This window comes from Dunckerocampus dactyliophorus, chromosome 10, assembly GCF_027744805.1.
Source record: "Dunckerocampus dactyliophorus isolate RoL2022-P2 chromosome 10, RoL_Ddac_1.1, whole genome shotgun sequence".
In the NCBI taxonomy this organism is placed as follows: Eukaryota; Metazoa; Chordata; class Actinopteri; order Syngnathiformes; family Syngnathidae; genus Dunckerocampus; species Dunckerocampus dactyliophorus.
Window position 1 is genome coordinate 24,677,254 of NC_072828.1, and position 15,235 is coordinate 24,692,488.

The window sequence follows — 15,235 nt, forward strand, 5'->3', positions numbered from 1 at the left end:
CTGTAGTGTTTATTGGGGAAGCTCCAGTGTCTCTTTCATCATGCGGCACAGTGTACTTCTTTCACTAGTGCTGCATGTCCAAACATGCAGATTACGAAATTCTAATCTGTGATTTCATGCGCTCTTCAATATACAGCGTACAGAGTAAAAGGAAAGGCATCGTCTGCCATCTTTTGACTTTTGATGCAAAAACACCCGAGTCGCCATAAAGTAAGTTCTTAGGAGCTTTGTGGCTCAGGGTAAAAGACAAAGGTCACACTAAAGTTAGAGCACTAAAACAAGGATTTTGCAGCAATCTATAACGATTGTCTCCAAACTTTATGGGCATGCTGCTCTGCTAGTTTTTTATGGTTATTGTCTTTGACCTTACGGTAGCTCCTCTAGGACACTGGCTCGCAAAACGTGGTCGATCAACGATGACTTTACTGAAACGAACATCCATCCATCCATCCATTTTCTCCACCGCTTCTCCCCTATTGGGTTCTCAGGGGTATGCTGGAGCCCATCCCAGCTGACTTCGGGCGACAGGCGGGGTACACCCTGGACTGGTCGCTGAAACGAACAACCACGCCAAAACAACCACAGTCATATATCCGCATCCGTCTCCCTCTCCTTTTTCCTGGTTCATCCAATCAGCAGTGAGGATACATTCGCGGCCTCAGAGACCGGAAAGTAGAAATTTCAAGCAGGAATGAATGGACACAATCACGAGTATTTTTGAAAAATGCACATTTCTCAGCCTGAAGATGCAACCACCGCTGCCTGGTGCATTATATTGGTATGCAAAGTTGGTATGTTCCAATCCGCACTGGGCGCACGGGGAATAGGGATAAAAGTTGTGGTCCTGTTCAGCCCACAACTTACAGTTGGCTTCCAGTTTTGGCCCTTTATGCAACTGAGTTTGACACCCCTGCTCTGGTGACAAAATGATATGAATACTATCAAGGAACATTACCCTACTATGCCTGCTGTACACTGTGTCAGGATCCTTATCATACATGGCAAATAAAGTTGATTCTGATTCTGATTTAAAGCAAATTAATCTATCTAATGCTATAGTTCATTAACAATGAATTAATTTTATTTTTTAGAAAATGTCGGCCAATAAAAAACGAGCTGACTGCGTAAGCGTGCCTCAATGCAAGGCATTAACAGGAAGAGGAATATCCCCTTCACGCCATTTCAAGACTAAACTTGTGTGTGTTTTATTGTGAAGGCGATCAAATCGGAAGCAGTGTGCTCTGGTACTTGCGACCGGCTTCTCGCCTGAGTGGTGCCGCAGACACGCTGCCCGTGACGCTACACTCCGCTGTGAAAGATGGCTGCGGTGGAGCGGGCTCAGGTCAGGGAAGGCTTCCGGATAGTTGTTCTGTGTGTGTGCTGGTACACAGTCAGCTCAGGCGGCAACGTCATCAACAAAATCATCCTCAATGGATTCCCATACCCGGTCACGGTGTCTCTTTTTCATATTTTCTCAATTGTTGTCTTCCTCCCGCCGTTGTTGCGAGCATGGGGAGTCCCCAAAACAGAACTACCAAGAAGGTACTACTGGTGGTCCATTCTTCCTTTAGCTTTCGGAAAATACTTTGCATCGGTGTCGGCTCACTTCAGCATATGGAAGGTACCGGTATCCTACGCGCACACCGGTGAGTACACTTCATTTGGGGCAGAATGTATGTTGTATGACTACCGACCCCTATTCGTGTGTCGATGTCATCAGCTGACGTTAGCTCTTTAGGCTAACTCGGGTCTTTAACTCACGTATGGGCCTGGATTCAATTCATGGTCCTGTTCGCTGAACATTTTTCAGTGGTGCTAATTACGTGCATGATAAATTAGACAGCTTTTATCTCTCACACAAGTGCTAGCTAGCAAATGAACTAATGAATTGTTGATATAATGTCCGTCAGTGCACAGCTTGTAAGACAGTGTAAACTGAAAAATAACTCAATACACAGCAATTTATGTGGAAACCGCTGGCAACAAAAGTGACTACGACCCTAATCAACATGTCCAAATTGTGTCCAGTGTCAGTATTTTCTGTGGCTACCATTATTTTCACATACTTAAATCTCTGGGTCATGGAGTTCACGAGAGCTTCACAGGTTGCGTCTGGAATCCTGTTTCCTCTTTCTTGCTCAATAGGGTTTACGTCTGGAGACAGGCTTGAAAGTCCTTCAGCGTCTTTAGCAAAGCAGTGGCCATCTTGGAGGTGTGTTTGGGCTTGTTGCAAAGTTGTTTACGGAGGGAAGTCATCATGCTCTGCGTTATGTCACAGTACATGTTAGCGTCAATGTTTCTGTCAGTGAACTGTAGCTTCCCAGTGCTGGCAGCACTCATGTAGCCCCAGACCATGACACTCCCGCCACCATACTTGAGTGTGGACAAGACACACTTGTCTTTGTGCTCCTCGCACGGTTGTGACTACCACACACTTGACACCATCCACTAATCCATGTCTGTAGTCTGATGGTCTTCAGCTATGTTTGCGGACTATCTTTAGAAGAAGCTTCGTTTTGGGACAATCATGCAGACAAATTTGATACAGTAAGAGTACCTCTTACTCTATCAACCACTGCAGCAATGCTGGCAGCATTCATACGTAGGCCTGTCACAATAACTAATTTAGCTGGTCGATAAATGTGCTGTAAATGATGACAATGATTTGATCATTTCGATCTTTTTTTAGACCATATTATCATGAACTTTATCATTCAGTGAGCACTGTGTCATGTCACATTTGTGCCACTAGATGGTACTCAAGTGTAGTGTATCTGTGTGAGGCACAGAAGATGTCCACTACAGCACTTACGAATCGGGGGGCGTCACCACTTCACATACCCTGGGTATCACGAGCTCGCGACGCCCGGCACTATACATTCACTTTGCCCAATCAAACGCCCCAGCAAGCGCCAACCGCCGGGACGAATGCCCCACAGCACATCCACCCTGGAACTGCGGCATTCGGCTTAGAAACTATCGCTTTTGTGCTTTCATTCTAGCGTTTGCTAACTAACTGTTAGCTAGCATGCAGTGTATTCAATCAGTACGTAGCTAGCCCCCGCCCCCATATACTGTGATAAAGACGCTGAATAGCTGACAGGAGTTTATGTTGAACAACTTCGACACACAACTATTGTTGTGAAGACAAGCCATAAGTATTATAATGACAACAAGATAGTAAGATTAATTGACACTTTAAAAAACGAAGTTAGCATGTACCCTATGAACGTGACAGCCACTTGTCTTGGACTTCACTCGTCCATGTCACTGCTTCCTGAAGCTTCACTCTAAGCATCATGGGAAATGTAGTTTTTATCCATAAATGTACAAGCCTCAGGGTTCAAAGCGTGAGAAAAAAAGTAGCAGCATCTTCTTCTTCTTTTCCTTTCGGCTTTTCCCTTCAGGGGTCACTACTGTCTTACGGTCCTCATACATGTCCTGCACCGCTCTAACATACTTCTCTGCCACTCCAGACTTCCTCATACAATACCACAGTTCCTCTCTGGGCACCCTGTCATAAGCTTTCTCCAGATCTACCAAAACACAATGCAGCTCCGTCTGGCCTTCTCTGTACTTCTCTAACAACATCCTCAAAGCAAATACTGCCTCTGTAGTACTCTTTTTTTTTTTTTTTTTTTTTTTTTTGGCATGAAACCATACTGCTGCTCACAAATGCTCACTTCTGCCCTTAGTCTAGCTTCAACTACTCGTTCCCATAACTTCATTGTATGGCTCATCAGCTTTATTCCTCTGTAGTTGCCACAGCTCTGCACATCTCCCTTGTTCTTAAAAATGGGCACCAGCACACTACTCCTCCATTCCTCAGGCATCTTTTCATTATCTAAGATCCTGTTGAACAACCCAGTCAGAAAGTCAAATAATATATTAATAATACTAATATACCTGGAAATTCCGGTAATTTTTTAATATGCGCATGTCAATAAAGTAGAACATCCTGCAAAATGTAGAGGGTCTCAGGAGTTCAATAAAGCCAAAGAGACCGATGAAAGGCTCGGGAAGTTTTTGCAGTTCATTTTTATAAACGGCGCTTGAACCAGTAGCTTAGGATATTGATGTTTTATGACAGCAGAGCTAGCTAGTAGCCGCCACGAGTGCGGCTTCAATACCACTTTAATAGCGATCTTAACAGAACACATTTCTGAGAAAAACACCATATTACCTGCATTTTATCAGTGAAAATAGGTGTTAAGATTGCTGTACATCAATTAATGTCTGATGGCTATAATTGGCCAATTAAAACGGTCCAGCCCTACTAAATTATGACTAAAACTGAGATACATTTTAGTCAAAAGACAATGACTAAGACTAAATTTAAAAACTGCTGGCAGTGTTAACACTGTTCAAGGTAAAGTTATTGAATTGATTCATTGTAGCTTTATCTGTATTTTGCCAAGCTTGCACCACCTTTGCATGGTAAGATTTTGTTTAGTCCAGAATGAACTGATCAGTGTCATTTGAACAAGTTCATTGTCATGTGTTTTCCAACCTTATTTTTTTTGTGTCCATTGCAGTCAAAGCGACAATGCCAATATGGGTTGTGCTCTTGTCAAGAATCATCATGAGGGAGAAGCAGACGACTAAGGTGAGTCGAATGAACACGGCAAACAAAGGCTGCAGTGTGTCATCTGTGGTGATGTGGCAGGCACAGGGTGCGACTGTACTGTTGCTCATATTTACCTGACAGTTTTCCAACCTACTGTTGTGCGCTAATGTGGTTTGAATTGGTATGGGGTATTGGTTGCCTATGCTAAAAACTACAGGAAACATTACTTCCTGTGTCATGATAGAGAAACAATGGTATGAGCATGTATAAATTATTATAGGATTTTATTGACATGATTGAAAATATCCTGCAACTACTTCCTTGTTAATCTTTGCATCAGTACTGACTATTAAGGTACACTATATCATATTGGGTATGCAAATAATGACGTTTGCGCAATGCATCATAATAATAACACTAGTTACAGTCATCCCTCGCTACATCACGCATCAAACATCGCTTCCTCACTCTATCATGTTTTTTTGAAAAATTAATAAATGGTCGCTGTTTCGTGGTCGACTATGGCCTATTAGTAAAAAAATATTGAAAGACAAGCTTTATGTAGTATTCTGGTCACGAGGCTTCTGTAACATTACATTGGTGAGACATGACATGACCTTCACACTGCATGAGGTCAGCCATGGCATGTCCGACATGAGAGTGGACACAAAGTTATCCTCCCATTCCGTGTGGAAGTGGTACATTTTTGGCTTCTCACTTTGTCTTTCTTCCCCGCTTCGTTTGAAACACTTTCCTAAGTTTAGAATAACTTAATTTGAGAGGCTAACTCGCGGTGGACGACTCTTATGTCCCTGCAGTGATCCCGTAGAATGCTCAATCTGGTGTAAACAAAGAATAATGAGAGTGTAAAGTTTTCTTGGCTGTGATGTCACATCAAAGACGCTTCATGGCACACGGACTCAGCAAAACGCAATATTCAAAACAATAACACAATGATAACATTCACTGGCATGGTGCTGTGATGAGTGTGATATGACACACACAAAAAAACGGCCACAACAGGTGTACATTGTGTTGTTTGACTGTCAGGGATTGGCACTGCAAGATACAAGATAGTGGTCAGCGATTAGTGTGTGATTTGGTGTCATGAGCACTTTTAAGTCCTTCTCACAAATTAGCATTCCTTTTAGTTTCCTCTCCAAAAGAGCTTGATTTCTACATAGCTGAACAAGAGTGGGTGAATGAGACCTTGATTGTTGCGTCTTACATCCACGTGTCATGTTTACCTTGCATGCAGTGTTCACAGAGACGAGGAATGTAGCTGGATATGACGTGCATAGGTCCTGTTTGAGTAGCTATAACTGGGCCAAGAGCCTTGCATTGCATAAGATGACATCTAACACAAGCGCTTTAACAACATAATACAAGTACGGGTGTCACAACAAAATAACAGCAATTAAAAAACACTATTATGACTTATCTAGATGACTATGATCACTTAATATTACTTCTAATAAGGGGTGTCCTGATACAACTTTTTCACTTTCGATCCCATTCCGATATTGCGGCCTTGAATATTGGCCGATATCTATCCGATATCATCACAGGTCATACATATTTTTATGACTTGTTTCGTAGCATGTAGTGTTTAGAAAAGGCTTGATAAACTGATATTAATCGAACAGAGAATAATAGTCAGCAACAGTAGGAATGAGGAAAAACGGACCCATTTACTTATTGACACATCTGGGTTTTTATCGACAATAGGCACAATTTAGCGAGGCTCGACGTGCTCACTGAAGCATTTAAGGCCGCCATTACTCACCATCGGCAGAGGCTGGCTCGTTTGTGTTACAGCCAATGACTGTGCCATCCCGTGGGAGTTTCTCACGCTTTGCAAATCAAAGAGCGGTGGATGTTTCAGGAAGCTGTGGTGTTACGAAAATTCTTCTTCAAATGCGCGATGTGGTTGGTCGTATTACACTTCCCTGGTCCTGTGTCACCACGGGAAACTTGACAAGCATGACAAGTTTTGCACTCAGCTGCAACGTCTTTATCGGATTGCAAAAAAAAAAAAACACAGCCACATGGCTGACATCACTCCTACTCCTTGCGAAACGCGCTAGCACATGTTGTTGTTGTTGTGATCACTTGGGTTCTGCATGCCAAATAGAAGGGCTGCTGGAGTCTGGAATGGACTGCTTGTATCGGAGTGCCAATATTGGAGACTCGACATGCAGGTAGCAATATCGGATCGGAACGGGACACCCCTATGGGATTATATTAGCCTGCATCTAAAATCTCCAATATTGGCACTCTGCTACAAGCAGACTCCCCCAGCACGTCTATCCAGCAGCAGCCCTTCTATTTAGTTTGTAGAACCCACATGATCACAACAGCGTGTGCTAGCATGTTTAGCAAGGATGATGTGATGTCAGCTGTGTAGCTGTGTTTTTAGTTTCAGTCCAAAAAAGATGTTGCAGCTGAGTTCAAAACTTGTCATGCACAAATTTTCTATGGGGACACAGGACCAGGGAAGTTTAATACGGCCAACCTCATCACGCATCTGAAACATTTTTGCAACACCACGGCTTCCTGAAACATCCACCGCTCTTGGACACATTTGCTAAACGTGAGAGACTCCCACGGGAGTAATTGTCTGCAACACCAGTGCATGTAATTTTTATGGGCACTGTGGAAGACAAAATCTGAGCAAAAACACATTAAAAGCAAATCAAATATGTTTAGAAATACAAATGGACTGTACAAAGTTGGAACGACAAGCTACATTCACAGACAGCCCCGTCATAATGTGTTATGAGCAAGGGCGAACAGATAAATGCCAAATAAATGACTATATGGGAAACACTGGTGTCAGATTCAGCAGGGTTGCAACCATTAATTATGTTCTTTTTGTTTACTGTTTTGTTGTGCTCTGCAAATAAGCTAGGTAATATTTTTACATCTTTATCAAAATAATTCCTAGTTTTCTCAAAAATCCTAATCAAATCATCATTCTTCAAATGTTTTTTTTTTTGTTGTTGTTGTTGCTTCTTCCCTGATCTGTGTGGTCCACATGGAAGGTGTACATATCTCTCATCCCCATCATCGGCGGAGTGCTGCTGGCCACAGTGACAGAGTTGTCCTTCGATGTTTCGGGTCTCATCAGTGCTCTGGCTGCCACGCTCTGCTTCTCCTTACAGAATATATTCTCCAAAAAGGTACATCCAGTTAAATTGTTTACATTTTTGTCACATGTGTAGGTTCATTAGATAACTCTGCCATATAAGGCCAACATCTGCTTCATGTTCCTGTACTTTATTGGGGTGTTTTTCCTCAAACGTTGGCCCAGACTTCTACATATGAAACTCATCAAAGAAGAAAACATTGAAAAGAAAAACATCAAAATTTGAAACAGACATATGAAGCATTTCCTTTTCATTACAGTTTTATCACAGTTGGCAAAATCCTTCAGTATTTTGTCTTGAGAGTGGAAAACAGAAGCATTCTAGAGGCTTATATCCTTGTGGGAAGTCAACCTTCATGTATGGGTCTTTTTTTTTTTTTTAAGGTGTTGCGTGACACTCGGATCCACCACCTGCGGCTGCTCAACATCTTGGGCTTCAATGCTGTCATATTCATGCTGCCCACCTGGGTGCTGGTGGACCTTTCTGTCTTTCTTGTCAATGATGATCTGGTGTGTAATTACTCCTTAACACGCTTTTTAGTTGAATCCAACAGCATTTTAATAGATTTTCTGACGCTGAACGCTTTCGTGTGGTCCTCGCAGTGGGACATGTCAGGATGGACCAGAACTGTTATACTGCTACTCATCAGCGGCTTCTGCAACTTTGCGCAGAACGTCATTGCCTTCAGCGTGCTTAACTTGGTCAGCCCGCTCAGCTACGCCGTGGCAAATGCGACCAAGAGGATCATGGTTATCAGCATCTCACTGTTTATGCTGCGTAACCCTGTGACGCTCACCAATGTGCTGGGCATGATGACGGCCATTGTCGGGGTCTTCCTCTACAACAAGGTGAGTCACCCTAGTTTCACAGCATTAAAATTTGATTTCCTGTTAGCGCAAAATAAGCTTCATCATAAAAGCATGGTGTTACATTGTTACATTGTTAAGAATGTGTGAAAGCTTTATTGTATGGAAGCTCGTTTCCACCACTGAAAGAAAAAAATACGGTGAGTCATAATTAAGAAATAAAAAGGCAAAATTTTTAGATAATAGTCATAATTATGAGATAAGAAAGTCATAATTTTGAGATAAAAACTCATAAATATGAGATAGGAAAGTCATAATTATGAGATAAAAAGTCAAAATTATTAGTGTTAATCATGAGATAAGTCAAAGTTATGAGATAAAAAGTCAAAATTATGAGATAAAAAGTCATAATTTTCAGATAAGTCAAAGTTATGACATACAAACTGTGCATGTGCCGAGCGCCATGTGACAAAGGCTCCAGTGAGTTTGTATCATGTATCATTTTGACTTTATATCCCATATTTATGACTTCATCCATCCACACATCCATCCATCCATCCATCTTCTATGCCACTTATCCTCACTAGCGTGGGTATGCTGGAGCCTATCCCAGCTGACTTTGGACGAGAGGCGGGGAACATTCTGGATTGGGCGCCAGCCAATCGCAGGGCATGTGTGACTTTTTATCTCAGAATTTTGACTTTTTTCATCTTATCTCATAATCGAGTACGACTGAGAGCCTACACAGACTTATCTCATAATTATGACTTTTTAGCTCGTAATTTTGACTTTTTAGCTCATGATTATGACTTTCTTATCTCATAATTATAAATTATTAAATGTATTGCAATTGATGTGAAACGGATGGGGGGTAGGGTTGAATAAGCTTTGCTTCTTCCTACTCCTTTTTAGACATGTGGAACTGCGAATCGTACCATGTGATGCACTCCAGTGTGACTGTATGCATGTTCAAAATGATTAAACCATGACCAATTTCTTATCTCAGAATTATGACTTACCATTGGGATATTATTTTTCTTTCAGTGGCGGAAAGGGGCTTCAATGTTATTGTCGTTGTAGTCAAGAAAGACAATGAACTTAAGTAGAAGTATAAAATATAGTGATGATAAGGCAGGGTGATTTGCACATATCAGCAGCTTTTTGCTGGTGTCTACAAAACAGCACTATACAGTATACAGCAAGACGCACTCCACATTTCAAAGTGACCAACGCTACTCAGCAACTCTTCTTCGCTCTTGGGCTGGCTCAATCTAGCAGGCAAACGCCACTGCCCCCTATAGCCCAATCCCTGAATCAGACACAAGACTCCTGCTGCTACAATAGCATATGAAAACGGAAGAATCTAAATAAAAATATGCTCAAATTGAGGGAAACCATGTCAACAAACTGACATAAGTTCAAAAATCCTTTTATTTCCCAATCTCACGTCTCTGGCGAATGTCATAAGTAAATGTTCAAACAATGGTTAGTTTCGGCTTTGATTTCGGGTTTGAACAGTCAGCCAGTCTGAAGAGCAGCAATATAAGGGGGTTCCACTCTACGTGCAAAGAGTGGAAACTGTTGTAGATGTCCTAATACTTTTGTCCGTGGTGTAACGGGACCGAATGTACTCCAAATGATATTTTAAGTCCATGTAATGATCAGAATGTTATTAACCATGCTAATATTGTGCCGACAGGCCAAGTACGATGCTAACCAAGAGAAGAAACTGCTGCCAAGCAGCAAACAGGATCTGATGTCCTTTAACAACCCAGCATTACAAAAGCTTCAGGCCAATGGGTCAGTGCCTTTCTCCCAAGGTTCACAGCCGCAGCAGCACAGTTGGAACAACGTGCTAACCGACCACTTCCAGTACAATCACCAGACCTACACGTCAAACTACAACAGCAACCACCAATACGTGGTGTAAAAGGGAAGTCTGGGTTGCTCTCATAGACATTAGTTTGTGTGTGTGTGTGTGTGTGTGTGTGTGTGTGTGTGTAGATGCCATCTCAGCAGCAGTACTTCACTGGTCTGCTCTAAACATGAGACTTCAAGTTCAGTGCTGTGCGCTCCACACAGGAAGAGCAAGCGAGACGGGTCTGTCATGAAAGCGCCAGTGACTTGACTTCTCCCATGCTCCTTCTTGTCTAAACCTTGCTGTGTGATCCTGTCGATCACTTTGGTTCTGACTGATCACACAGCGCTCATTTACAGATGGTTAGTCATGGAGAAAGCCATCGTTTCACAACACACGCACACCATTTTGTATTTTTTTGATTCACTTTCGAAGGAAGTGATGTCAACTGTGACCTCACACCGAAAGTCTGCCATGTTTCACGGTTACCGAGCAGAATTTAGTGGGAAAGCCTTATTAATGTTTCGAGTTTAGGCTTGTATTCTTCTTCGCTAAGCTGGTGTCAAGGCAAGAGGAGGCATAAACTGTTGAAATTCTAGTTTATCCGAACAGTCTAATAGGTCAAACATGATCTATTAGCCCACACACACCCACAGAAAGCGTGCCTGTCCTATTAAATTTGAAATAAGTGTGAGACAAGTTCTGATAGGCGGAACAGTCAGTGACCATTCATATTTTCTTACAGGGCAGCAAATAAAGCCATCTGTTGTCAGCATTAGGTAGATATCTAAAACAATAATTAAAAAATTAAGGTTTACAAAGTGTGTAGATTCTCAGTCATCCAGATCATGGTGATCTGCAAAGGTTGAATCGAGGCAACTGGATTCTTGTTTGTTTGAAGTGTGGCGTCTCCCTGTTTGCTGTATGTCCCTGAGGGGTGGCCACAATGGCGTTGTTATCAGGTGTGCCGGGTGAAAAACCGTCCTGCGTCGCAATAGGTCGTTCGGTTGCTTGGTAGCAAAACGGCTCGTCGGTGGTCACTCTTCCTGTGGAATGAGACAATATTTCCTCCAATCCTAAGATGGGTCCCCCAAAGATTGTCTCAGGAGTCTGATGGTCTCTGAACTGAAGAAACCTTTTGGATTAAAGGTAAGTCAGAAGAGTCCAGTTGCCTCAGATTCGATAACCACATCATGCATCAACAGATTCAAACTGCAAGGATGTTCTTTTTTTTTATCCCTCTTTCCAGAGAATCCTACGTAGGAGGTGTACTCCAGTCATGAAAATGAATCATGCTATGCTGCACCCATTACCTGCAGTCTTATCAAGTGAAGTATTTTGATATCGGTCATTGATATTTATTTATCATCAATGCTTTTTAGGCAGAGTGGGATATCCTGTCTCCTGTCAGGCCAAGTGTCAACCTGAGCCAAAGCTGCTCTGTCCTATATTTCTTTTGTGTGTGTGTCATAGAGGCCCATCTTGAGTTTGCACATATTGAAAGAACAACATGTTCAAGTAAGAGTGCGCGCTGTAGTGGTGCAGTCCCAATGTTCTAATTTCAACAGCTAGTCTGATGTAGTCACTGGATAGACCTGTAATGGAATCAAAGGTTTGGTTTGTGCAATAATTGATGGAAGTAGAAGGACAAGATTGTCATCGATTACATCGATCGTGTATTTATTGAAAACCGACAATGAACATTTCAAAGCAGCGATTTAAAGCATGGTTCAAGTTTTTCTACTACTGTTTTTCATTTACATACTGTGTATTTCAACAGTTTTTTTTGGAATATGCATTGTCATGTTGGTGGTGAGGGGACAAAATATTTCTGCAAGGAACTCAAAATATTGTTTATTCACCAGTAGGGTTGGGCATCGTTTGAATTTGAGCGTTTCCGCTTCCGATTCCTCGTTTCGATTCCGGCTCCTAACGATTCTCGATTCTGATTCTTTTGAGTTAGGGTCATAAAAGTTTGCATGGTTTAAATGAGGGCGCTAACCAAAGTTCTTGGATGAAATGTCTGAATGTCTCCATGATTGATTTTAAATTATATGAACTTTTTATGAATTACTTTACTATGAATTTCTCACAAGGCTATTTTCAGCCTCTATATAAATATCAAACCATTGATCTTGAACATAAATGTTTTGAAGTCTCTTTACATAGGAGTACATGTTCATTATTTATACTGTATATATGTTTGGAAACCTGATGAAAAGAACAATTACACACATCCTGTTGTTGATGTATTGGAGAGTGACTTATGATGCAGAATAGACTAAATCTTACTGAGTTCCTACTAACCTGCATGCTGAATATCAAACAAGTACGGTGAATGGAGCAACACTTAACGCGGGGTCTGGTCAACTTCCTGGCTGAAGGTAGCATTAACGTCAGGTCGTTTTGTCTATGAAAAAGTACACAGCCTTACGTTAGCTGGAGTTGGCCACCGTATTCGCAGTATAAAGTAGAATTTATTTGCTGCTTCAATGTTGGCAGATGATCGACATAATTTATTGTTTTACTTTCCTACCTGGTTGGTTGAAAGAAGTCTGGTGTAGCGTGTCAAAAACAGGGCACACTGTACACCGTGAATCCGGAGGTGTTGAATCATGTTAGTGGTGTGGTGCACCCTCCTTTGCATTTGATGCCGTGGCACTGCACCGGCCATTCTTTTTTTTTTTTTTTTTTTTTCAGAATTTCAGCCAAACTTTTGAGCGCCGTCGCACACTCTGTCCAGCCATCCATTTTCGATGCCACTAGGTTTGCACGCTAGGTTTGCAGGGGTATGTTTGAGCCTATCTGTCGCGCACTGGCCATAGTTGAAATGAATGAAAACGAACTTCTTTGTTGGTGTTCTTCGGACATTTTTTCCAGTCGGCGGAACTAGTCAATCACCAAAAGTGGGAACCGAACTTGTAAAAAATGAACGAATCCGGGTGAATCGGAACGTTAGTCCCGGTTCCCATCGATGCGCGATGTCCAACTCTTTTCACCAGACATGATGGCTTCTTGTTACTTCTTTATTATATTGTGTCGGTACCACTGCTGCAGTGTATGGGTACATATTGGTAAAACACTCCACTCGATACACAGGATTTGAATAAGTCAGTTTATGTCTCATATGATTCCTCTACCATGGAAAATTGTGTCATAACCATAGCCTGAAAGTGACATAGTGCAGAAGCGATATCAAAAGTTCAGCCCTTACAATGATTTGCATTGGTGTACAATTGCACTTCATGATACATTTCAAGTATGATGCCGTTTTTCATATTTTGTTTACCTTATTGGCAACATTACTACTGCAACATACAGTATAATAAACGACGTTCAGCATGATGCAGTGCAGTATACACCACAGTAAACTACAATCACTAAATCAAAAGATTAATAGCTCATGCATAATGTTGTGGTCAGCGGTTGTACAACTGTTTGCACGAAAGGGAAGCATCAATCAACAAAAATAGCCACACAGTAAGTTGAATTGAAAGCTCTCAGAGACAATGTGCTAATTATTTAAGTATCAAGTGTGTTTAGTCATACTCATGTTAGAAATCCCCGTAGGGCATATTTGCAATCAACTATTAAAATATGTAAAAGACAGGACATGTTGATTGTCAAGACATGTTTTATTTGGAAGGAAATCATGCATTCATTGTGGCCCACTATGTATGAGGACATAAACTACTTGCAAAAACCTTGTTCTGTTGTGAATTTTGCTGTTCAGCTACATGCTGGAGAACAGGAAGTTGTGCAAAAGTAGTGAAACATTGAACGGTTGGACGTGTGTATTCAAAAGTTTATAGATCAAATTGAATTCTCCTGTCAGGGTTACAGTATAGTCATCTCAAAAGTCGAATATCTACCTTTTCTTGTGTAATAGTGTATCCTGTAGGTACTGTGCATTTTGCTATGTAATTTCTCACACTGCATTCATTTGTCAGTAAAAAAAAAAAAAAAAAATGCTTGTGGCACCAACTAAGAAATGACACATTGTAAGCGACGTGTTGGATTGTAGTGTTTGCTCTTTCTCATACTTGCTGAAGGTAGAAGCTTGTCAGGTTAATTCTCAGCACTTTGCGTTGATTCTTACTTGCTCATATCACGTTTTGTTCCTCGGTCGTGTTGCCAAAAGCAAAGTGTGCCACAGGGGTGGAAGCCTTGCCTTGTTGAACTTGATGATACTTTCTGATTGTCGGGATCAAGCTGGCTGTTTATTTGAGTCCAGTGGACACTGCTAGAGAACTAAACTAAAACCATCAGTTATTTTGTGTGTGTGTGCGTGCGTGTGTGTGGGGTGGTGGATTCACTGGGGTGTACAATACATGTCAATAAGGAAGGGGTGATAACTTTGTAACACATTGTATGATTATTATTTTTGTGTGTCTTTAAGAATTTTTACTCAAGTAATGTTTATAGATTTTTATTTATGGTTGTCCTGGTACAAAATATTCAGCGCTGCAGCTACAAACAATTGTCGCTGCCTATGATTTAGAAAATGCTATTTTTAAATGTTGGAAAAAAATAAATACAATACTGAACTCATCTGTATTCCGTGTCTTTGTTTTTTAAATATGTTTTCAGTGGGGCAGTCAACAACTAAGGCTTCACATTTAACAAAATCTATTGACAAGAAAAGAATAGGGACTTTGTTTGCACATAAAGCATATTTAATACTTCAAAAATACAGCATGACGTACACCCTCAAGCTTGGTCAAACCTCATTAAACATTGAAATTGCTTGGATCATTCAGAACTTGCATTCAAAATAGATGAGCAACATATACAGAATGTTTTCCCAAATGTAAAAATACAGTTCAGTGCATTACTGATATCAAATACATCACTC

At 41.3% G+C, this 15,235-nt stretch overlaps 1 protein-coding gene across 2 annotated transcripts; it reads left to right on the forward strand.

Moving 5' to 3' along the window:
• Nucleotides 1–1,298: 1,298 nt before the first annotated feature.
• Nucleotides 1,299–14,925, forward strand: slc35e1 (solute carrier family 35 member E1). Of its 2 annotated transcripts, XR_008572770.1 has the most exons (7): nucleotides 1,299–1,646; nucleotides 4,536–4,606; nucleotides 7,612–7,749; nucleotides 8,100–8,225; nucleotides 8,319–8,564; nucleotides 10,222–11,529; nucleotides 11,630–14,925. XR_008572770.1 is itself a non-coding variant. In XM_054790744.1 (6 exons), the coding sequence occupies exons 1-6, from the start codon at nucleotides 1,319–1,321 to the stop codon at nucleotides 10,450–10,452; spliced, it is 1,140 nt and encodes a 379-aa protein (XP_054646719.1). In that variant the 5' UTR covers nucleotides 1,299–1,318; the 3' UTR covers nucleotides 10,453–14,925. The 2 variants fall into 2 exon arrangements, 1 of the variants encoding a protein (XP_054646719.1); XM_054790744.1 differs by having other exon boundaries at nucleotides 10,222–14,925.
• Nucleotides 14,926–15,235: the final 310 nt, after the last annotated feature.